Here is a 25,361-nt window from a genome sequence, read left to right as displayed (position 1 = left end):
AGCCCCCATTGTGGAAAAAGCCAACTGATTTGAATTTCAATAGGAATTCAATCAGTGCCAAGACATTTCATTCAAAGCCGGGTTTGAATGAAGGCTGTGGTCATGTATGGAGCCAAGTCCCTCATGTGCCCAAATGTCATGTCGTCAGCAACATGCTAAATACGTTTTTCAACAAGGAGCACATATCAACTCTATAAACCTTTTTCTCTGTAGTTTAATGCCTTTCCCCCTTCTTTTTACCCATTCAGTTCTTTAAGTGTGTTTATTTTTGATAGCTGCAGAATAATAATCCATTTATTATCTTTTTATTGTGTTCTACACTTTTAAACAATTTAAAACAAATGGAAGGTTTCTGGGTAATTCTGGTCTTTATGAAGTTTTCAGACAGCGGTAAGCTCAATGGTTGATTAGTGCACTGATTGGTTTACAAGCCATTAATAATTCATACGTCTGAGCTGTAACCACGCAGAATTATTCGACTTAATTGCAAAATCAAACTGGCGCATAATAAAGTTAGGATGTCGGCTCACATTCATGGATTCACCCCGACACCATGTGCGCGTCCACCGTCCGTGTCGCCTGCAGTCCCCAAGGGGTGAATTAAACCTAAATCAGGTTGCACGTTTTCAGGTTGGCTTTCTAAAAAGTCAAACTACATGTGTCTTTGCGGGTAAAAACCAATCGATACGTCCAGCTGGAGCAGAGGGAGCGCAGGGGAGCGTGACTTCAGCAAACCTCCAGAGACACACTTGGTTGAACCGCAGATGTCTGGCTAAACAGATTGGTGTGTGCGTCTACAATATTGGAATATTGCATTTCAATTAAAGCCTTACTGGTTCCATAATCAAGTCACGCAAATGCAATAGGAGCCTCTTACAAATACAATTAACACGGATGAAGCAGCGCGGGCAACAGGTTTGGCGCATCTGTTGCGCACGGGAATAAACGGTGTCCAGCTAAACCGAATTGGTGCCACATCGGCTGATATGCTGTCCATCCTGCGCCATGGGTATTTTCAAATCATATATATGCCTCGTCATCAGTTAAGAATATATTGTATTATTAATACAGAAGCAGTGTGAAGGTAAAATAATACAGGAGAATAAACATCAGATTTGTGTGAAATCTCATTTTAATGAACTTATAAAAAAAAACTCGTATCTTTGAGTATTGCTTTAGTATAATCCAGGGAGACATTAAACTGGTTAGACTGCGAACACCGACCGAGCTCTTGGTTTCTCTAATACATATTTCAATGCATATAATTATAGATGAGGAGTAAAGTAGATGCAGGTTGGTTGTGTGTTGACTGCTGGTGCCTCACAGCTTCGGTATGTCTGGGGCATGGCTTGTTTGACAGCATTTTGAAACCCTCTCTGTCTCCGTCTCTCGTTTCCTTTCTCTGTTTCAATTTGTCAAAAGTAATGTAAGGAGGTAAAAGGTTGAGAAACAAGCTTCATGCAATTATTTCACACTAACAATTTTCTCACCCCCCTTCTTGCTGCCTTTCTGTTCGCTCCTCTGTCTGCCTCTTCAATCATCACTCTGCCACCACCTTCCCTTCCTCCTTCTCTCTCTCTCTCTCTCTCTCTCTCTCTCTCTCTCTCATTCACCTCTCAGCCCAGGTGATTGGGTGAATTCAAGTGAGTGACAGGCCGACCCTGCAGCAGTTGATGGTTGGGCGGACCCCCTCAGATGGGATCAGTGTCCAGGGGGAGGTGGAGAAGGGGGATATGGGGAGCACTTGCCCCCACTAACGGGATGGCCTCATGGGCCTGGCTGCTGGCCGCTGTCCTGCTGTCCCTGCTGACCGTCAGCGTGGCCCGGCCGCCCCTCACCGCAACCAAGGAGGAGGAGGCCACTCTGGAACCTGAAGGTAAGCAGCGGGGGGATGATGGGAAGGCACAGAAAAGAAGGGTGTGGGAGGTGGAGCAGGGGGGAATACCATTTGTTTGGTTTGTTTATCGAGGAGCAGGTGTAGGTCTGTCAAGTTTGACCTCAGAGTTTTGGTAAACTTTTCTATCCTTTCCTGAGAATTCCTGTCCTTATCTCACTGAAACGCCAATGGATGAAAATCCAAGATTTTCTTCCAGCAAAATTAGGGATATTTAGATTTCTACAGTTTCATCCGTTTGAAGATAGAGCAGTAACAAAATAACATGGTTTCACTGTTTTCCGCTGTCACACAAGTGAGCATTTGAAAATGTCATTTTTTTGAGCCCTTTTTTTCTTTTCGTTCTGTTTAAACTACACTAAATATCTAACAAGTGGAAATAGTTTAGTCCTTGTAAGATTTTAGGGGGATTGAAATAAATAAACCAAAGGAAAACAACTAACCTCAGCATGGCGAGCCTCTTGTTTTCCTCACTGGTAGGCGTGTGATTCACACTTTTTCGTTTTAATTCTCCTGCTGATGTCTGTGGTAGGTTAGGGTTTACTCGAGTGCTTAAAGGCAGGTTTGTGACCCCGTGTGGGAGGTCAAGGGGGAGCTGTGAAAGAGGGTGGGACAGTGTTTATGCTGGCATTTCTCTCATGCCCTACTTGCCTGGAAAGAAGCACAAAGAGGGACGGAAAGGGAGAAATTAGGATACAGAGTTCGGGGCTTCTCAGGGTTTCTTTGAGTACATAGAGTTTGTTTGTGCGCTCCGTTGTCGGTAAAGATTGTGAATGCAAATATTTTAGAGTCATATGTTTTATTGGCGAAACAAATACTTTTGTGAGCGCTTTTCTTTTTTGTGGTCTTTCTTTTTCCTTTGAGGCTTCTCCATTTTCTGTCTCCGGTCTGGTCAGAGACTAGCTAATTAGAGTTGTTGTGATTGATGGTAACTTACATTCCAAAGCCTTTTGTTCCCGGGCTTTAATCAGCATGCTAATTGTAAGTTGGGCCAACAACAGAGCATCACTTATTTTAAAGCCACCTTCAACCTCTCTCGGTCTTTCTCAACACACACATACACTCTTTGCCCTTTGCCCTAGAGGTCAGGTATCCTTCTTACCTAGCTTGGAGCTCTCCTCCCCTGTTGATGTTTTTGTTGTTCTGTCGTAGACTGTTTGGCTCTGAGCCGGTGGGATCAGAGCCCCACATGGCCCCGATGCTACGCTACATGGCCACAGAGAGGACAGAGAGAGTTTTCCACAGTTATACAATCCTCCAGGAAAGGTCCAAGAGGATTTGTGCATATTTGACTTCTCCTTTAGATGGAGAGATTACGGAGCGCTGGGCTGCGGTGAAGTCATGTGACTGGAGATTAAGTGGCTAGACCTGGGGGTCACATGATGAGAACCTGGCCTGCTTATCTGATCCCGAGTCAGTTTCCCTGCTGCACACAGCAAACATGGATTTTGTTTTTAACCGCAGCCGTGTGTGATTGAATCAGTGCATCATTGTTGTGGTCCTCCTTCCGTTCACTGCTCCTGATGGGCTGCGTTGGTGTCACCTGCAGGGCATAGACCTTAGGGAGACAGATCGGCTGGTCCCACCTTCTACACCCCTGCTCCACCCTTTTCTGCCCTGCAGCCTGGGTCACTCCACTGCTTGTGTGTGTGGGAGCATTAATTGCTGTAGATTCATCAGGTTGCATATCAATTGTTGTCTCTATAGAGCCCACGTCTGCACTCCTGGTGGCCCTGCTAGTTTGTTTACCTGTGGCTGCTGTAACAGTAGAAGTAGAGCGAGCGCGCTGCTTAAAGCCTTCACAACAGACCTATTGTTGTCCATGTAGCCACTTCAGTATCTATGGGAGTGTTTACCTTGTCCAGGCACTCTCCGCTTGCACAGTTATTAAAATACTCTGAGTCAGCTGAATAACAATGGTACCAAACACAGCGGGTGTGTGTCTTTAGCAGTGGTATTCTCTTGCTCTTTGGTCTCTTTGCATATAACGTGAAATACATGTGGCACCAGTTACATCAGAACGAAGGCTGAATGTGAGTGCAGTTGACAAAAGTCTGCTCATGGTCTCGCTGTACCTTCGTGTACTCCCTGCCAAACTCTGGTTCTTCAGAAAATGCTCTGATCAGCATGGAGGCAAACACTTCAAAAGAGTGGTTAAAGGCTACAACAGACACATTTTATATAATGAAGAGTTTCTGGGCACAGTAGGAACATAATTGCTCTCTTGGCACATCTCTGTATTCACGTATTTGCTGCATGATTTCAACTCTTAATCAAGTTTCCAGCAGTATGCTGTACCTTATTTAATAAGATACAGCTTGTGTTAAACACGGTAGAAATTGCCTTTATTTAATTAACAGCCAGGATTATTATGGACTGCTAATCAAGATCATAGTTTTCAGTAGACTGTTTTATGTGAAGGTGGGAATGTGAAGGAATAACAAGCGTAATATCTATCTGTAACACTGTGCTATCTACACAGTAGGAGTCCAGTGGTAAAAGTATACAAGAGTCAGCTGGCCGGTTAATGACACAGAGTGTGTGTGTGTGTGTGTGTGTGTGTGTGTGTGTGTGTGAGTGAGACTGTGGTGATGGCAATGGAACTGAACTCCAAACAAACACAGTGTGTCGGCCGGTGGTGTGACCGTGGGGCAGTTGGGCTGAATATACGGCCTTCACACAATGACTTTTATTAGCCTGCCATTGGCCGGTGTTAATCTTGAAGGCTTGAGTGTGTTAGTGGTTGTGTGTGTGTGTGTGTGTGTGTGTGTGTGTATGTGTATGTGTGTGTGGACTATTATTTGCATTGGCAGATGTGCCAGAAAATACTTTATCACTCCACCGCTCAATCTCACACCTGTCTGATAAGAGGCTGGGAAAAGCTGCTACCTGTGCCAGCTTGTGCCTCAGGTGTACGGCAGGAGGCAGAGGGGAATCTGAGCCAGCATTGATAGGGTGGAGGATGATGGAGGAAAAACACTGACTAAAACCACAGAATAAAATAAAATATATATAGATGAAGAAACTAGAAAACTAGACTCAAAAGAAGCTAAATTAAAGCAATTACTTGAAAGCGATTTACTTAAAAATTAGTATTTTTGTGCCTATATGTTTTTTTTAAGAGTATTTGTAGCGCTCAGGATGATAGATCTTTATTTGATGTGTTTTTGGACAAGTCACTGAGCCTCCTGCATGATCACTTTTCAGGAAAAAGTGTCTCTTATAATGTAAATGTGTATGTAAGAGCTCCAACAATTAGCTAAAAAATAGTCACCTGTTTTGATAATTAATTGATAATGATAATCTCATTATTCAAGTATGAAATAGTGGAAAAAATGCTAACTAAACAAGATATTTACAGATGTTACTCTGGGAAGTTGTGACGGGAAAACCTAGTTGTTAGATTCATGGATAATGAAAATAGCTGAATCTCTAGAAGCCAGAGCAAAGTAGAGGGAAGCTCTACTCTGAGGGTCACTAGAACTCCAACCACAGAAGAGTTTTGGAGATAAGCTGTAGCCAGTGGGTTAAAGGGGTCGGGTGGGGTTCAGGGAATGCCTCGATGAGGGGTGAAGGAGTGGGTGAACCGGAGGGGCTGTTGCCATGGACGCCAGCAGGAGCCAGTTCATGGAGCTGCTCCTTTGTCATAATAAAAAAGCTAAGGAGGGATTTGAATGTGAAAAGACACTGACATCAGAAAAGAGGGAGAGACAAAAAAGGGGAGAAAAGTCCGGGGATTTGACTATGTGAGGAGGATACTGAGGGAAGAGTAGAGGAAAAAAGGAGGGATAGGAAGTTCAGCAGAGATAATGTGATTTGGCAATGTGTATGTGTGTTTGTGTGTGTGTGTGTGTGTGTGTGTGTGCATGCGTGCGTGCGTGCTTGTGTGAATGTGTGTGTGTGTGCGAATGTGTGTGTGTGTGTGTGTGTGCGCCTGTTGGTCTGCATGCATGCTGAGTGTGTGCCTCCGAGATGGCAGTCATTACATTTAGTCCACCATCCCGTTGTGCAGAACGCCACAGGGAGGGGATGGGGGAATAGATTTGCAGCCGAATGTGCCTCCCTGCAGAAGTAAATTCATGAGATCATATACGTAAAAAATATTGTTCGTAAACTCTGCCCTCGCCACTTTGCCAACATCTTGGCTCTTGCCGGCTTGACAGACGGACAGAACGACAGATGGGCGAGCAGACGTCAAGGAGATGTTGGATGTGAATCGCTCTCTGCATTTTGCAGCAGACACTCAGGCTGCGAGACTAATTATTGTCAGCCAAGATGGTGCGAATGAGGACGGAGAGATAGCGAGGAGTGGACCGCCTGAGTCTGTCACACCTGATAGACACTTGTACTAGCTGTCAGAGAAAGAGAGAGATGTGTTTTGAAACGGAGCTCTTCAGGAGAAGAGATGCAGAATGATAGTGATGATGGAGGAAGGGGAGAGGAGAACGCTGTTAGAAAGAAATCGAGCAAAAGTGCGAGTGTGTGTATGAGAGAGAGAGGCTTCCGCCCCCTTCCTGTGGTGCAGAGGGGGATGAAACTTTGCAGAGATGAAAAATTCTGCAGTGAAGTGTTTCAACTGTTCAACTTATAGCATGCATCCCTGGACCCCTGTAAACGTTTTTCAAGTGTAGCAAGGTGTGTGTGAGTGCGTGTCTAGGCCTGGATCTACTGGTGTGCACGTGTCTGATGCATACATCTATTAATGTGCAAACTCTGTGTCATTATTTTCTCAATGTGTACAAGGTTTCTTTAGGTTCTTGCTGCATTCAGTGTGTGTGTGTGTGTGTGTGTGTGTGTGTGTGTGTGTGTGTGTGCGCGCTTACGTGACACAGGTTCCCATGAACAATCGTGCATGCTGGAGGTGTCAACAGGTTTGGGAAGGGTCAGGGTTAGGTCAGCAGGGTCAGCGCGTTGGGGCTGGGGGGAGGGGGTGGAGATGACGTATGGGAAGGGGGAAGGAGAGGGCAAAGCTGAAAGGGAAGGTGAAAGAGGGAAATGAAGAAGCAGCAGCAGGAGGAGGAGTTGATGGAGGGGGACAGATGGACACAGCCAAGATAAGAAAATGATGAAGGCAGAACTAACACGAGCATGCTTTCTTTAGTCAGACGCACCATTTGGATAGATTCCTTGCCTTTCTTGTAGTTATTTTCCCTCCTTCAATGTCTCCTTCTTCCTTAGACTTGTCCTTGTAGTGTAAGACACACACACACACACACACACACACATCCATGTGTCTGTATGAGTATTACTTTCTATGAAGCAGTGCCCTTTCTTTCTCTTCACTGTTCTGACAGACAGTGCAGCCTGTGTGTGTGTGTGTGTGTGTGTATGTATGTTCCAGGTGTTGCATTGCTACATTAACCTCATTGCCGGTCTCACCACCTTGAAATTGTCCATACCTGTTCGCTTCCCAGCAGATAACTACGCTGCTTTGTGTCCATGACATCTGTTAATCTCTAAAATCCCAAATTAAACAGCAAAGGAAAAGCTGAAGCCAGTAGTAATGTCAAAGCACAAGCAGTGGCCCTCGGTGTGGAAAGCCATGTCGTAAAAAGGTAGCGAAGACAGCTACCATCAATCAGCGCAGGAGCTCCACCTCTTATAAGACCACACACTCAGTCCTGGGTGGGGAAGGAGGGGTTAATTATTTCCGGATCGAAGGAAAGAGGGAGTGAAAAAAAAAGACAATACAGGAACTGTACCTGTGTGTGTCTGCTTGCCCAGGGGGAACGTTTAGAGGCTTGTGGCGGAATGACTTTCCCTTCCTGTCGAGGCTAGAGTGTGTGTGTCTACTTTACATTTAACACACACATAGGGGCACATAAAGGGGGTGGAATGTTGTTGAAAAGGTGTATTAAGGTACAGGAAAGGCTGGGAGTGCCACTGGCTCTATAATTACACCTATCAGCCTTCAGTCAAACACTAAATATACCGTCATCACTGGCTTTTTCATAAGCTTTTCCATTGTTGCTACTTTCCCCACTCAAATATTTTTAATCCCACTCTTTTTTTGCCCCTTTCCTTCAATTCTTATGGAAGAAAAAACACAAACACATAGTGATGGACATTTTTGTACTGCAATAAAAAGAACTTGGAATTTCTTCCAGTTTTTTCTCCCTGTGGATGGTTGCAACGGTATCCATGTTTGAGCTGAGTGAATGTACACATTTGTGCATGAATGTTTGTGTGTTAAAGTCTCAAGGTGACTGGAATTGGCTTCGGTATATATGACAGAAGTCAGGAAGTTTCTTTTTCTTCCTTTACCTCAACACTCAGTCACAGTCTGTAGAGTTTGCATGGATACGTATAAAGTCCATCCTGATGTAGAAATGCTGTCTCAGCTATGGACCCTCAGATATCCCTCTGATAAATTGGACATTCACCTCATTCTCCGTGCAGTTGTACAAGTCAGAGGACACAGTGTGCACACATGCACTCACAGGCGGACTTGGATTTTGTCCCAGAAGTGAAGGTTTTATGCACTTTGGAGTCGACAGGAGTTTCTTGCTCTCTGCCTTGGCCGGCAGATCCTGTGCAGTGGTTGTAGATCCTCCATAGCCGTGTTATAAAAGAGAATGAAGAAGTGAGAGATGAAAAACAGAAGAGTAGGGCTACAGCTAGTTCAAGGTTTTCTAAGTTTAGGCGCAGAGTCAAAACCAAAGGAACGCCAAAAAAAGAGCCCCCCCTCCTCTTTTCCCTTACCCTGCCTGACAACTGCTTCCGTCCCAGACCTTTCTGGCTGCTTTCTTTTGTGATGGGCAGACGTGCTGGAGTTTTATTACCTTTTTTTTTAGGTTGCAGAGATTTGTCTGTACTGCTACACACACTGGCTGCTTGGCACTTATGCTAAAAGGGATGGGTGGTGGTGGTGGGGCGAGGGCTATCGCTCAACACAGCCATGTCCAATTCTCACCTGCTCTCAAAGCATTGATTGTTGTTTTTTTCTCCACACATGCTGCTATGGATGTACCTGCATGCTCTGAATCTATAAACTCCAATCACCCTGCACACTTAATATATAACAGAACAGTGGTATTTTCTAAGGGCTCCATTTCAAATGACTGTGAAGGTTTAAAAAAAAATGGGCCTCCTCTTTTCTGTATTGCTCCTCCTGCACAGGTATAATTTGAGTGCATCCATTGGGGGTTATGTGGTGATGTTGTTTCTTACACTTTGGCTTGTTTCTTCCTCTCCCACCTCTCTTTCCTCCTTCTTGTGCACCCTTTTCCTCCTCCAATCTGTTCTTTGCCCCCATTCAACCTCTCCCCCCCATTCGCTCTGCAGAGGCATCGAACAAATATCAAATTTCTAAGCCCACGGTGTGCTCAGTGCACCCGGGGGAGTTGCTGAAGCTGAACTGCCCCCTGCCGCCGACGGGGACCATCACCTGGACCAAAGACGGCAGCTCTCTGGGCACCAACAACCGCACGGTCATAGAACAGGAGGTGCTGCAGATCCGTGATGCCACGGCCAAGGATTCTGGCCTGTATACCTGCACCAGCGTGGGCAAAGACACGGTCTGCTTCATAGTGAATGTCACAGGTGAGTCAGGGAAAAGGTTAGGATAGGACAGGGATTTTGGAGATTTAGGGTTGGACTGCAGAGCTTGGTTGAGTCCAGGAAGTGGTCATGGAGCAGATATCGTCAGGAATGAGCAGCCTGAATTTTGTTTTTACCTTAATGGCTCTGGGATCTAGTGTGTGTGTGTGTGTATATACAACTACAGAAACATATTGAGAGATTTATCAAAAAAGGGGCCCTATCTAGCATTTTCTTTACACATGTGTGTGTGCATACTTGCGAGAAATGAACTGCATGAACATTTCTGCATGCGATACTGCACGTGTGCATGCGGGTTGCGAGAAGGTTGGCAGTAACCGTGGTTACTCTCTGCAGATGCCATCTCGTCAGGGGATGATGAGGATGATACGGAGCGATCGGAGGACACTGGGGCGGACGGAAAGCAGATAAGTAAGTATGGGAGGAACGAAAAGAGGGATGAAAGTGTTAATGATGCACTACCCTTCCTCACCAACTAGTAGAAGCCAGTAGGTGCACTGATCGGACCATGTTTTCTCTCCACAATATTCTTCTTTGTCTGTGATATGTTGTTTGTATCGTGAACTGAACCTGTGCACAATGTAAACTTTCCTGATTGTCTTCATGTATGATAATTCAATGATGCTACATCATAGTACAAACAGTTTCTCATTGGTAAGATTTCAGTGAAACCAGCAGAAGATATCCCACTGAATATACACATTTTGGACATGGCAAAATGCCATTTAAACTCTTTAAAGTAGCATATCTCCCCATATCTAAAGCTTAAATGTTACATACCTCTGAAGACGTGTCCTGGTCTAAAACAATAATGCGAAGTCCCTAACAGCTTAAGTCTGGAATGCTGATTGTGATAGCCACAACACTTACAAAGACTTAATCCCTAAATGAAATAATCTACTAAATTTGTCAGTGTTTATTAGCACAGTTCAGACTGCTGAGTGTGTGTGTGTGTCTCCAGGGATTTCAGAGATTCCTGACATTCCTTTAGCTAGTGTCCCTCAGGTAGTCAGGCCTTATGGAGCCAGCCAGCCAGCCAGTCAGTCAGCTGGGCTCATCCATTATGAAAGACAAGCCATCTGGACCCAGTTACCCACCTGATGGGCCTCTGTGTGTTTGTGTGTGTGTGTGTGTGTGTTTGGTGTGTGTGTGTGTGTATATGTGTGTATGTGTGTGTGTTTGTGTGTGTGTGTGTGTGTATCTGGGAGTAGTAATGTGGTTATGTAGCCACATGCACACATGCATGCGCTCACATACACATACAATCACCGAAGTAAAGATGAGGGCTTCCACATCTTGTTAAAATTCTCCACACACATTGCGTCTCACCGTGAGTCCTCCTCCACTTTTGGGCTGACTGTGATTGCCTGAAATCCATTAAATATGGGGGAGAGAGAGAGGAATTTAGCAAGAGGGAAAAAAATGGGGGAGAGGGAAAAGATCCAGCCATTCTGGTGGTAATAAGCTGTTTGAAAACAAAGGGAAAGCTGTTCTGGTAGTACAATGGCATTTTCTTGCTGTGTGTTTCTGAAAATTCAAAACTGAGATCATTATTAAAAGAAAGGCGGAAGAAGAGGACAAGGAAAAGAGGCAGGGGGAGGAGTTTTTTTTTTTGGGGGTTGTTGGATCAGTACCAGCTCTTCTCTGAGCATGGCGTGGAGCCTTGGCCGAGGCGCAGAGGACTGGAGCGAGGGAGGGAGGAGGGTGTTGGGTGTGTAGGCGTGGGAGGGAATGAGAGCGCAGAGTGCGGGGTGTAGCTTTATATTCGTGGCTTTTTCCCCCTTTTTTCTGGAGCACTCAGAATGAGTTGGGCATCAGGGCACTGCAAAAACAGAGCTTTTCGATTTCACTTTAGAAGATTGAACATAAGCCGGTCCAGAGTGTTTGTCCATCGTCAGCAGTGGGTGGTGTCATTGGAGGAGACATTAAACTACAGTAAAGCTGTGTTTAGGGGAAGGGTGAGAGTTGGAAAGTCTCTGTCCTGGTGACGACTCGGCTCATTATTGTTACCATCATCACTCATTGGGCCTCCCCCTTAGTTTAAGCTGCACGGCAGGATTTTCATGGAAGGACAGATCTATCTCAGCAGCATAATTAAAGTCAAGACTAAAACTTAAAACATGCAGCTACAGCGCTCGTGCACAGCCAGGAGATAACAGTTTTCATTAATGAATAAATATTAGATATTCACTGATGTCCTGTTATATGCTATTATGGGGACTGTAGAGGAAAAATCAATCTATTAAAAAAAAAATAAACAGAATTTGAGGCCTCCAGTGTGCAACTTAAATTTGGAGATGATGGCCACTGTTGGGAAACTAATAAAGAGATAAAAAGATTTCTAAAATAAAGTCAGAATATTTTGAAAAAAAAAGGCATATTATTAAGATTATAAAAAACATTGTATTATGACGATGAAGTCATAATGTCTAGAAAAAGAGTTTTTGTTGTTTTGTTGTAAAGTTACAAAAAAAAAAGGTTTTGACAAAAGCATTTTAAAGGCCCTGAAAACCAATAATAAGCTTCTTATGATGGGTAAAGGTCTGAACAGTTTTAGCTATTTCACAACAGTGATTTCAGTATTTTTATTTTGTCTGAGCTCCCTCACTTGTTTCAAGTGGGTGGGACTCAATTGGAAAACCAATCAGGATTTAGCAATACTTAAGTTTGATTTTTAGATAAATAATGATTGTTTGTCAGTGGAGAAAATTCTCCTACCTCTTAAACTCTATAAAAGTATTTGGATTAGCAAAGAAAATGCATTGGCACAAATCTTAAAAAAGGGTGTTTCTTCTCATGAAAAGCTGACATTTTGGAGATGCATGGTTTTCACAGGACCAATACTCTACCACTACTTAAAACTGTATCCTCGAACATTGTTTCCCCAACAGTGGCCCTAAATTGCCTTGTCCAGCTTGCATAGATGCATGGTAAAGAGGAGGATATCACAGCTTAATGTTGAAAAACTGCTTTGGGTCGCTGATGGATCTAGCTTTCCGGAGGAACTTAGAGGGAAAAAAAGTTGACTCATAGCGCAGGAGTTCGATAACCTCAGCTCACCCCAGGCCAGCTTAGGATAAACAGCCGTGAGTGGGGATCCGGATGCGCGGGGCTTTGGGGGAGGCGGGGGTTCCTGGAGTCCACAGCAGTTGGGCCAGTGAGAGTTTGGCTTCATCTGGACAGAGGTCTGGGGGTCGTCTCGTTTGAAGTGCTGCCCCTCCGGACGGAGAGCATGGGAAACAGCACCGCTCACCTTTCATGTCCCAACCTCATCCTGTGACCCGGCTGCCAGTTTGGGGTCAGAGGTCATTTCGGAGAGACAGCCTCGCAATGGGCCAGTTTTCACCTAATCTGTCTCTGTCCGAATGGACGGAGCGATGACAGGGAGAGTGAATGAAGAGAAATGGAAGGGGGACTGAGAGGTGAAGATGCTGGAAGAGAAGCACAGATAGTGAGAGCGAAGGAAGAAGAGGAAAGGGGAATGACTAATTATAGTTTGAGCACTTACTGTATGCATCCATTTAGGAAGGAAGAGCACTGTTTACTGACTTTACTATCCAAGTATGTGTGACTTGTCCGGTTGTGCGTTCCAGATATAATGATGGGAGGTGTCTGATAGTATGCAGATTGGACAGGCGGGAAAGAGAGTGGAGGATATATTTTCCTGGGACGTAAACTGATGTTTGAGGGCCATACTAAAGTCAGTAGTGGTCTTATCTGTGGGTATTCCCTCTGTTGCTTGTACTCCTGCTTTAAGGAGAGGAAGTGATGGTGTGGAAGACCGTTTTGGTTGTTGTTTGACTTTTAGTTTTTCTTCCCCTCTGAGCCCCATCTGCTTAGGCAATCACACTCCCAGGTGCAGAGAAAAAGGGCGGGTGGGGGCTAGGAGGAAAATCCAGCTGACTGAGAGACAGAAATGGGGAGAAAATAGGGAACCAGAGAATGGACAAAACACAGGGAAGGTGACAGATTTCAGTTGGGGAAATGGTAACAGTTTGCTGTTGATAAACGTGTGCGTTGAGAACTCTGAAATCCTTCGTTAAACATGACATTAATTTTTTCGCCTGATGGCACATAATGATTTTCCAAGGGTGATAAGCATCCCTGGCCCTGCCGTCCATATCTAGCCAAGTGACAGGCAGATAAACCAGGGAGCTATGGTAATTGGAGGAAGTGGAGGGGGGGCTGGTAAGTGGAATGAGATGAAATTGAATGTGATGGTCTAGTTACCCTCTTGGCAACGCCCAGGCACATTCTCCCCTCAGAGCTGATGTTTTCCCCCTCTCTACAACACCCCGCCGAGCCTACAGAGAAAGTGTGTTTTTATTTAACTGTGTTAGTGTGGAGCTCTGGGTTGTGTTATGCAGACAGGGGATCAGTCAGTGTTGCCAGGGTGGATGGGGGGGGCTTTGGGAGTGTTAGAAATGGTTCAGGTTTGGCTCCTCTGCAGTCACGCTTCCATGTATATCGGCCTTAGCAAGTCCAAGGCCCTGAAGCCAAACTGTTAATGCTGAAGACATGATTAGGAAATCTCACCCTGACTGAACACCAACTGTTCTCTGGTTGTAGGCGCTCCGTATTGGACCTCGTCAGCAAAGATGGAGAAGAAGCTACATGCGGTGCCAGCTGCCAACACAGTCAAGTTCCGCTGTGCTGCAGAAGGCCACCCCACTCCTAAGCTGCGCTGGCTTAAAAACGGCCGGCCTTTCCGCCAAGAGGACCGCATGGGAGGGTATAAGGTAAGATAAACAGTAATACATCATACTTTTTTATTACAAATGTCAACTCACTGCCTTCTCTTGCTTTTTTATTGCTTTCTCTGCTGCAGTACTTCTGGCTGTGTGGTGAAATTATTTACATGGGACGTCAAGTTTCCTTCTTCCAATCATTCTCTGGCTGTCCTTTCCCCCCTTTTCCACCCTTCACTGGAGAGACGGGAGGAGAGTAGACAGAGGAAACGAGGGCAGGGTTCCTGGTGTGAAATTGGAATTGCTCATCCGTGCGCCTCCTCTCACCAGGATACTTTGCAGAGCCTCTCACTGTATCTCAAAATGGTTCTTTACCCCCAACAATTAGAAACTTAAGCCCGGGACTTGAGGGTTAAATGCCCCCAGACAGTAACGTATAGAGAAGGTAGGTAGCGTCAGGGTTGAACTGAGTTGAGAATGCTGAGGTAACTCAATCAGGGAGAACAGGTCCCACTGGCTTTGGTTGGAGACTAGTATGTGATTCTAGCACATGATTCTATTGTTATGAAATGTGATTTACAAACACTATTGCTGAGCTGGTTAAAGTTTAAACTGAATGGGTTTGAATGCTTGGATTCTTGGACCAAAATACTGTATTAATGATGTCAGTAATCAACATAAAATTCTTTCTATACTGTGATTGAAATTGTCTCCCACCCTTGTCCCATTTTGGGAAATAAACAGTCGTGAGTTGATTTATATGTGCTGGAAATACCTGATTGTGTATGTAATGGGAAAGTAAAGCTAGTGTGGTTGTTTTATTTTCTCTTTTAAAAAAAAAAAAAAAAAAAAAAGCCTAAAATCAGCTACAACTAGTCTTCATGTGAAGAATTCCTCTCCTGTGATGAAGTCTATTTGATTGCAGTTTAGTTATTTGGCTCGTAAATTCCTCTTGTTGCCTCTCTAAACAAATAGCATTTACTGTATATGCTAGAGCCGTACTGATAGAGTGGAATAACAGTTCAATCAGACAGTTTAGAAATTAATTTATGAGAAGATCCAGTGATGCTGAACGAGTCTGAGGTTCCTGGTTAATGACTGATGGTTTATGAGGAAACACATTTCCCTGCCAGGAAAGTTGAGGAGCAGATTATGTTGATGTAGCTGCTAATGTCCCTTCCCTTTGGCTTTCAGCAGACTTATTATACAGCATAGACAAAAAAAAACAGCCACAACGTGACGGAAATGATACATTCAGGTTGACAGATACACTGTGGGCAGCTCGTTTCTCACAACAAATGTTGGACAAAAGCGGTACCTGAGCCCAGCCCTGTGGCATAATCTCTCCATTGTGTGAAATGTAGGCCTGTACTAGCAGCAGCTACTGTCTGTCTTCAGTGTGCAGACGGAAACATTATTGTTAGCTCACACCTGTGGATTCCACACAGGGGTGAAACTATTTTTTGCAAATAAATTATGAATAACTGTGTGTTTGCTGCTTAGACAAAAGGGTGGGGTTCAGCCTGTCATCCGCCGCAATGTTGTTTTCCAGCTCTCGTCTTTCACTCTTCTCACCAAATCCCCTCTGTCGTTTTCTTTTTTCATCTTTCTCATTATGTCTGTTAATGTGAGTGTTCATTGACGGTGTGTTAATCAATGACTGTGTCTGTGTAACAAGAAACCCCTCTGCCTCTCGCACCCAGGTGCGTACCCAGCACTGGACCCTGATCATGGAGAGTGTGGTGCCGTCGGACAAGGGCAACTACACCTGCCTGGTGGAGAACGAGTTTGGATCCATCAACCACACCTACACCCTGGACGTAGTGGGTCAGTACCCGTTGAGGTGTGGAAGAAGGGAAGGCAAACGGAGAGGGTTCTCACAGTGAGAATAGTTTTGTGTGTGTGTATGTGTGTGTGTGTGTGTGTGTGTGTGTGTGTTTTGATGACCCAGGTGTACTCTGGATGCAGGTGCAGCTCAGGGAGTGCTGCCAAGTGTGTGGATATTTAATTTGGTTATTATATTTTATTAAATATTATACATTTTATTAATTTAGCCAAATCCTACTTCAATGATGGCATTATAAGTTAATGATTAAATTACAGTATATGTATAAGTATGTATAGTCTTATAACTAATTATAGTTATTTTAATCTATTTTAAGCATTTGTTTTGTCCATAATAATAACCCTCTAGGCAGGCTAAACTTACTCAAATATGTATTTCTAAAGGCTGATTTGAAGGGTCAGTTCACCCAAGTCACAAAATAAAACTACTGAAGAAATGTTTCCTCATAAAATTTCTCACAGTGAAGTCTGTGAGTAACAGGAAAACAGTTCCTGGAAGAAAAAAACCCACATTGTTGTCCAGTTTTTCAATGCAATTTTCAATGATTTGAGCCCCACAGTCTTGGCTAATAAAACAGATCTGCATTAAAACCACAATGCAAGTGGAAAGATATGTTTTTGTGTGATTTGGATGAACTGACCCTTTAAGGTGGGCTAAGGTATGTGATTGGGACTAAAACCGGCTCCGTGTGATTGTTTAGTGTCACTTTCTGAGTCCATAGAGTTCTGGCCTCAGCACTATTACAGCGAATTCAGACCCAACTCAGTCACCCCTCACCATGACCTTTGGAGCTGAAAGCAAAGAGTGTTTTTCTGCTCAGTTTGCAGAATCGATAAGCAGCGGGAACATCAAGGGGAGTGGGATAAAGATAGTAAATCAATGTGTGCATGTGTGTTTGTGTAAGAGTTTGCCCTTAATTTGATGCCCTCTTTTGGCCTCACTTGAACCACAATATGAGCAATCAGTACGCATCAAAGTTTATCTGACACAGTTATTCTTCTAAAGGCTGGCCAATAATCCACAAATAACCTGTAGAGACATGCAGCTGCAGCAGTTTGATTCACAGAAGAGCATTTATGGCCCATTGGTCACTCCGTGTCTGTGTCTGTATGTGGAGTACTTCTCCTACTGGCACCATTGTCCTGTGCAGACCTACTGTAATTACACACTTCTGTTTTTATTAGGGTCACCATGGTAATATGAAGTATTATTTTCATTATATCAGTTGGAGATTGAATACCTGAGGGTTTTTTGCACAATGAGCGTATAGGCACATGCACACAAATGCATGAAGGTCCACACATGCTCCCCAACTCCGGCCCCCTGCTCTGCTCCCCTCTGGAGTTAGCTAAAGCGCTCCTTGAGACTGCATATTTCTGTTTTTTGTTCTGTTTTATTGCAGAGCAGTAAACCCCCTCCATGTCTGGCTCCGCAGCCACTGCCCCCTGCAACCTCTTGCTTCATTTTCCTCCATTATCGTGGGGTGGACAGAGGGAGGAGAGGGGGAGAAAGAGAAAAGGAGGGGAAACAGAGACAGAAAAGGCTGTTTTTATCGTTTTTTTTACCCAAATGACCTGCAGGATCAGCTTTTTAAACCAAGAAGGAACCAGCCATTTCTGGTTCAAACTGGCCTCTGGAGAAAGGGCAGCAGCGGGACATCCACGAGTAGACACACATGACAAGTAGACACAAATGAGGAGTCAAAACAGACGTCGGCTCTTTCAATCTGAATCAGAACTGTGGCACCCAGTGGCCATGCGGCACTTTGTTGAAAGCCCCATGCCATCCTGTACCATGTTGGGCTCTCTTCTTGTGCCCTTATCCCACCCTGACCCTTAGGGCCCTGCGTGCCAAGCCGTCAGGTTACCCAGAGTTCACCGGTCTCGCATGGGACACCATGGAATGCCCCTGGTTCGCCCCCTTATGCTTCTTTCTGCCTCTATCCCACTGCCTCTGCCATCAAATTGCTCCACTAATGACTTAATTGATAAATGGATTCAGTTTTGAAACGGGTCACTACATATTGGTCACAGCTAAACATAAAAAAGCACCGCAGGGTCTGCTCTTTCATTCAATTTGATACGTGCAGTGGTGGAAGACGTATTTAGATTCTTTACTTAAGTAAAAGTACTAATACAACAATCTAAAAATACTGTTGAGTGTTATGTTGAGTCCTTCAGGTACAGAAGTATCATTTGCAAACTTACTTAAAGGATCAAAGTACAAGTACTTCTGCAGTAAAATGGCCTGTGACTGTAATGTTCTATATGAAATTATTAGTGTTAATGTTGATACATCAATGTGTAAGCAGCATTTTGTAGTTGCTCGAAGTGAAGCTAGTTTGAACTACTTTATAAACAGATAGCTAGTTTATTCTAGGGGTTCCCAACCTAAGGGAAACAAAACATATATGAGGGGTCGTGAGATGATTAATGGGAGAGGAAAGAAGAAAAAACAAAGTTTTGACACACGGATCTGTTCAGTTCTTTGAGTTTTCTCTTATATTTTCTTTTTGGTAAAGAAATTGGATGATTTGACTTCTTTGAGCACTGAAGTTTTTGAAAACATCTGAGAAGATTAAAGGGGTCACAAACCAAAAAGGTTGGGAACCACTGGTTAAATAGATAAAATACATTGTTTAAAAAAACAAACAACTAAAATATATACATATTTTGTGTAATTATCTAGTAATTCCAGCTGTCAGATAAAGTATAAAGTAGGAAGTAAAGTACAAGTACCTAAATATTGTACTAGTATGTTACTTGAGTAAATGTACTTGTACTGTAGGTGCTACATTCCACCTCTGGATACATATAAACCAACTGTTCTGTTGCCATTCCCTCATTTCATGCTGCAGACAGAATCCTTCTTCTAGTATTTCTTTCCCCGTCATCCTTCATATCTTTCCCTCCAAAAGTGCAGCTTTCTTGTGTGAGGTCGATGTGCTAAAAAGTAGCTTCTCTGCCCACACACATGCACACACACACAATATCCCTTTATCTTATTTAATCCAAAATTGCTCCACAAACTTTTATTGTTTTGGGGTTTCGCCATAATCATGATGTGGCCTTTTTTATCGCACTACACGCCCATTCTGTCATTTGGTCTGAGTTGTCGGCTGCGCAGCTCTAAATGCTCCAGCTGACATTTGGATCAGCTATAATGAAAGTTAGAATGAATGTCTCATGTCTACACGTCTCTTTCTGCACGACTGTATTTAGTAAATGTATATCGTGGCAGAAAGTATTCTGTTTGGCTGAAGTGCATCACCTCTCTCTGTTCAGGAAAGATCGAAAGGGTGAGGAGGCCTGTGAAAGATGGAGGAGGAGAGAAAAGTGTGTGTGTGGGGGGGGGAGAATAAACAAGGCGAGCCCTAGGAATGTGCAGGAAGGAGGAGGGAGATGGTGAGGCAGGAAAGAGGGGTGGGAATCATCTGATCTGGCAGGCAGAAGACAGGCAGGCAGGCATATGGAAGATGACGCTGCCTCCTAGTTGCTGCACTCTCCATCTGATTCCTCTCCTTCCCTTCACTCACCCTGCCACTCACTCTCCCTTTTTTAGCCCTCCTTTTAAAACCCAGCCTCTACCCTTCATCACACAGCCTGACCCTCTCACCCCCCCCCCCCTGACCTACCCCCGACCCTATACACACACATGCACACTTGCACAAACAAATTCACTGCACCTACCTTAAGGCTTTGTTTTGGAAAGGCAATGCAGCGCTCCAGGCTAAGTGATGTCATTTTCTGTGTGTGTGTGTGTGTGTGTGTGTGTGTGTGTGTGTGTGTGTGTGTGTGTGTGTGGGGCGGCAGCGGCTGGTTGCTGTCAGTGTGGGGGTTGTGGGCCGGGTAGTGTTTGAAAGGAGGCATTGTTCAACAGGTCTCGCTCTGTTTGGATTCACAGGCCAAATGTTTGCTTGTAAAAGAATGCAGATAGCTGGAGATGTGATGGTGCTATGAAGGTGTTTCACTGTCCAAGACTGGCACATATACTGTAGTTTTGCTGAACCTCCCCACTCACATGCAATATATATATATATATATATATATATACACTCTTCTTTATGGAAGTCCTCCTCCACCTGAGTTCTTTATCTTCCAGTGATAAATGCCTCCGCCTCTTTGTTTTGTGTAAAGCCTCTAAATGCTTCTGAGATAAGGAAGAAGCAGTGCAGTCATGATTTTACCTGCCATGGTTGCTGGGAAACATTCACACTCACAGTACGTGAAGTTCTGCTTTTGCAAAGATAAACTACACTATGTGATTCTTAAAGGGAAATGGCACGTTTTTGAGATACTTCCCTGTTGGTCGACATTAATCGACAGTAAGGAACCAGCCTCCTAAAAGCAACGTTTCCCTCCCTCCCAACAGAACGGTCCCCTCACCGGCCTATTCTCCAGGCTGGTCTCCCAGCCAACACCACTGTACACGTTGGGGAGGACGCCCGCTTCGTCTGCAAGGTCTACAGCGACGCCCAACCTCACATCCAGTGGCTGAAACACGTCACTCAGAACGGCAGTCGCAACGGCCCCGACGGAAACCCCTACGTTCGAGTTTTAAAGGTACATTTCTGCACTTCCTCTTTTAGATTACATTCTCTTGATTAGAGTCCTTCCCTCCATTTTTTTCTTGGTGTTTTGTCCAGCGGCTTCAGGTGTTTCAGATGGTTTTCAAAAGTCATATCAGGAACTAATTACTACATTTCCTCCCTTATTGAACCGATAGGTCTTTTCCACGCTGGCTCTTGGTGGTGATTCCCGCTCTCTCCTGCAGATTCAAATACCGTTGCTGTAGTCGCGATGTTTGCACGTCCGTCTGATTCGTTTGACTTATTTGTCTGATCATACATGTTCATGTCTAAGTATGTGTGTGTGTGTGGATTGCAGCGTTCAGGCATTAACAGCTCAGACGTGGAGATGCTCACCCTCACCAACGTGACGGAGGCTGATGCTGGGGAGTATACCTGTAAAGTCTCCAATTATATAGGCGAGGCGAGCCAGTCGGGCTGGCTGACTGTCATCCCAGGTAACCCTCGAGACCTGACCCCACCTACCCTCCCTCCCCCTCGGTGTGGTTTCCCGGGCTTCGTCCCTGACCTGCTGTGCTGTGGTGGTTCCTGCTGGTGGTCTCTTGGTGGTCCTAGTGTTCACAGACCTACTCTCCCCTAATGTTACACCCTTGTGTTTCAGCTGCTCCCTCCACTGCTGAGACTAGCGCAGCCATGGAAGCACTGGTTGGACCTGCATACCAACACTGAAATTGTCACAGCTAGCATCTCACTTTGCCTTCTCTTACATTCTCTCCCTTTCCCTTCTCTTGCGAGCTGTGTCGAGATGGTGTATGGTGTTGCAGTGCAGTGCTCTCCATGTTCTCTGTGTTTGTGTTTGTGCATGTGTCCAGTCCAATGTGTGGATTAGACTGGCTTCTATTAGCAGGTTCTGTTGGTGACGGGAACCTTTTTTGGGGTTTTCATTTTTGGTGTATTGGTTCTATTTTCTCATGTTTTGGTGGCGTACTGGGCTCTATCTGTGTCTGTGTTTATGAAGCCTCCTGCTCCTCACCCATGAAAACTCCCAACATTCTTTGCTCTAGATGGGACCTCAACGATGGACGCCATCCAGCTCCTCTTATTTCTATCTTGGTGTTTTGGGTCTCATTTTTTTCTTTTTCTCTCTCTGTTCTCTCCCGTCTCTCTTTCTTTTTGCTTTCCCGTTTCCCCTCTGCTCTTATCTTCGTCCCTCTCTTTCTTCATCTCCTCCAACTCCCCCCCCCCCTTTCCTCTTCCTCCTCTTCTCCTTCTCCCCAGACGGCAGGTGTTAACACCACAGATAAGGAGATAGAAGTTCTCTACTTGCCCAATGTAACAGTTGAAGATGCTGGGGAGTATACGTGCTTGGCGGGTAATTCTATTGGGATCTCCTTTCACACTGCTTCACTGACGGTGCTTCCAGGTATATACACTCGTATGCTGTCCTCTTTTTTTCTTTCTCTCAGCTTTTTCTAAAATGGTTGGATTATGTCATTTCAATGACCTTTGTGGAAGGCAAGTCCCCCCGGAGTCTGAGGCACACAGCTAAAATATTAGATTACGGCGATGAACCAGCACGGTCAACATCCAAGACAATGTAATGTAAGAGCAGGGAGCGTATACGTATTCTATAATATTATCTGGATTGGCGAGCTGTTGAAAGCTAAGAGCAGATAACGGGGTAGTTTGCAGACGACTTATTATAACTCGGAGACGGAAGTGGAGCTCCCAGAGCAGCTCGAGTGTCTCCAGACTCCAAAAGGAGGGGAGGGTTTGTTGCCCGCTTTCTCTTTTCCTTCTGTTACAGCTCCCTTTTGCACCTTGGGAAAAGTCTTTCAGTGCCACATTTCTCAAAATGTTCTCCCCCCCTTCTCTGGCTCTGATAATTGGATTCTTTTAAGATCCTTATTTCTCCTTGAAATAAAGATCGAAAGGTAAAGCTCAACACTCGCTTCAAGTTGGCTTGACTTTCTCAATTATCAGGGCCAAACCGCTCCGCTTCTACACAGTTAATGAGTTGTGCATGTGAATGTTTGTCCACGTGTGTGTTCTCATTTATCAACTCGTTTTATCCTATTTTTGTCCGCTGCTGTATGTCTGGCCTGTAATTATGCATACCAAAGAATCAAATACATAAAACTTAGTGTACAAGTGCACAAGTTCACTCCAGGCTAAACAGACAAATGTTTCTGCTCAAGTTCTAGCCCGGAGTAGGCTGGGCATTAAATGAGATCGATGAGAGTAGTTGACTGCAGCCCACAGCAGACAACCAGCATAACCCCTCCCTTAATGTCGTCAGCAGACGATAGTTTTGTTTTGTCTGTAAACAATACAGCGTAATGATCACAGGCGAGCCATTTCCTCCGGGAGTAATATGTAATAGTTATTGCCCTGGATGTGCTCTATCTGCACTGATGGCGCCTTCGAGGCTGTGGCTTCTCTGTGTGTGCGCTGTGGTTTTTAGACCAGCAGATACAAGATAGACAGGAAAAAGGTTCCTATATGTAGCTTCACCTACAGCTGGCTGGTTGGTTAGCTGTGCTGCACAAGAGCCTTGTTTGTGGTCTGGAGGGTTATGCATTATGGAACAGTCCATTTCGATAGCACACACACACACACACACACACACACACACACACACACACACACACTGACACACTGACACACACAAACTCAGCCAATTTCCTCGACAGGAAGTTCAGGCCATATACAACCACGAAGGACACCGCTCTCCCTTGTTTGCGATCTGAAGTGAAGCGCATATTGTTCCGTTGTCCGTGGGTGTGTGTTTGTGTTTGTGCTCGCGTGTCTCCAACATTAGTACAGAATGCAGACATATGCCTGGTTGTACTGACTGAGTCAAGATTTAAAATCTGTTGAGACTGTTGAGCCCTGTTTGTGTTAAAATAAAAGTAGGCGTGCCGGTACCCTGGAAAGAAGAGCGAGAGAAGGATACTGCAAAATAATTTCTGTTTAGTTTGCTAGCCGATGGTGATTACATTTACGCATGAGTCATCTCCAGAGCATCTGTCTCTGTGTTTGCCTTTCTGATGCCCATGTGTGTCTATTCAAATGGAGAATGTGCCTGTCTGTCACCTATACGTGTGTGTGTGTGTGTGAGAGAGAGTGATCAGTGAGAGTCTTACTCTTAACTTTCTTCCCCTGACCTCTGTCTCTGCTCACCCTTTATTTTCCTCAGCCATCGATACAACCCCAGGGCCCATTTCCCCAGACTATGTGGAGATTGGAATATACTGCGCGGGCGTCTTCCTCATCGCCTGCATGGTGGGCATTGTGGTGGTGTGCCGCATGAGGAACACCGCAAAGAAACCCGACTTTGGGGGCCAGCCGGCGGTCCACAAACTGACCAAGCAGATCCCTCTGCGCCGCCAGGTAACAGAAAGTAGATAAAGAGTTCTAAAGGCATTTAACACCCCTAGAGGAGAAAAACACACAGAAATACAATGTCAGACAACAAACTTTACATAAATAGATATATAGGAGGCTAATGCTGAAAAACATCAAAGTTGCATGGATGATACACTTTTTAAAATACAGAAATAATTAATAATGAATTAATCATTAATAGAACTCCACACTCCAGACTATATACTGTTGTGGTATTTTAAACAATCTACCTCCAGCCTCATTTAGAAGGCATGCATTTCTGTGCAAGTTAGCACTGCTGCCTGAAACTACAGCCAGAGTTTTTTTTTCCTCTGTGTGAGCCATGCTTTTCCCTCAAGTGAAACCAAAAGGTACAAAAAGTGTTGGATTACATTCTGCGGAGAGACTGATTCCTGTGTCAAGGTAAGGTTAAGGTGCAGCGAGGAGAGATGAGCCCCGGGGACAGTGGCGAGGCTTAATGATCATTGAAATGTAATCTGTGGGCCAGAGAAAGACTCTACTGTAATGTTAAAGCATTAACCGTGGAAATTAAGAATATATTCATATTGATGTGTCATATTTACCAACATTCCTGGTCATTTCAATAAAAGTACCACTGTCAATTACGCATATGCACATTTACTCCGACTCCTCTAGTGATGCCTTAGAGCTTTATCTGATCTATGAACCCAGACTCCGGTGATCAGCCAATCTTTCTCATCATGTAGGTGTCGGCAGACTCAAGCTCTTCCATGAACTCCAGTACGCCGCTGGTACGCATCACAACGCGGCGGAGCTCTGCGCACGATGATCCGATCCCTGAGTATGACCTTCCCCAGGATCCACGCTGGGAGTTTTCCCGAGACAGGTGAGGCTGTCTGTTTCTCATGCTCCTGATCACTTGTTATTTTGCATCAAAAACAAGTGTAACTATATGGCAGATTTTTGTTTTTTTCAAAGAAAATTCTAATTTGGGATTCTGCCGGTTTTATTAAAATTGTTGTTTGGCATTGAAAACAGAAATTATGATCTAGTCCTAATTGCAATTTTTTACCCTTTTACAAAAAGCAAAGTACATCATTATGTAAATCAGATTCAGCTGCTGCATAAAGCATTAAAAACCTTAAAAATGCAGATCTGCTTTGCAGTGCCACTTTTATCCGAAAGGGGTATTCATTATAACACTCAGTATTCAAGGCCTGTATATGGTGCCTGTTTGACAGTATGCATGATAACTTTCAGCGCTACACCTTTTTATGATTGTCCTCAATGCAAATACAACTCATCTTTGGCTAACAGGACTCACTACAGTAGTCGATAACACCTACATAATGAGCATCTGTGTGATTGTATCTGGGCTGTTAAATGATCAGATAGCTATTGTTCTAGCCCTCACGCCCTCCTTAAAAAACTTAATCTCGACACCTTCGAGGCAAAAATGTCCACGCACACAAAAAC

At 44.5% G+C, this 25,361-nt stretch overlaps 1 protein-coding gene across 3 annotated transcripts in view; it reads left to right on the top strand.

Moving 5' to 3' along the window:
* fgfr2 (fibroblast growth factor receptor 2) overlaps positions 1-25,361 on the top strand; it is a 42,086-nt gene that overhangs the window by 1,109 nt on the left and 15,616 nt on the right. The window contains exons 2-10 of one of the 3 annotated variants that reach the window (XM_028602925.1): positions 1,621-1,876; positions 9,179-9,436; positions 9,791-9,865; positions 14,024-14,193; positions 15,846-15,969; positions 20,360-20,550; positions 21,795-21,939; positions 23,716-23,909; positions 24,632-24,771. In XM_028602925.1, the coding sequence (XP_028458726.1) occupies positions 1,696-1,876; positions 9,179-9,436; positions 9,791-9,865; positions 14,024-14,193; positions 15,846-15,969; positions 20,360-20,550; positions 21,795-21,939; positions 23,716-23,909; positions 24,632-24,771 (1,478 nt within the window). In that variant the 5' untranslated portion in view covers positions 1,621-1,695. Of the gene's footprint in view, positions 1-1,620; positions 1,877-9,178; positions 9,437-9,790; positions 9,866-14,023; positions 14,194-15,845; positions 15,970-20,359; positions 20,551-21,794; positions 21,940-23,715; positions 23,916-24,631; positions 24,772-25,361 lie in introns of all 3 variants that reach the window. The other 2 variants (XM_028602924.1, XM_028602926.1) reach the window with 2 other exon arrangements.

Source organism: Perca flavescens, chromosome 17 (genome assembly GCF_004354835.1).
Source record: "Perca flavescens isolate YP-PL-M2 chromosome 17, PFLA_1.0, whole genome shotgun sequence".
In the NCBI taxonomy this organism is placed as follows: Eukaryota; Metazoa; Chordata; class Actinopteri; order Perciformes; family Percidae; genus Perca; species Perca flavescens.
Note: the sequence above shows the minus strand (reverse complement) of the source record. Positions and strands in the feature narration are given on the sequence as shown.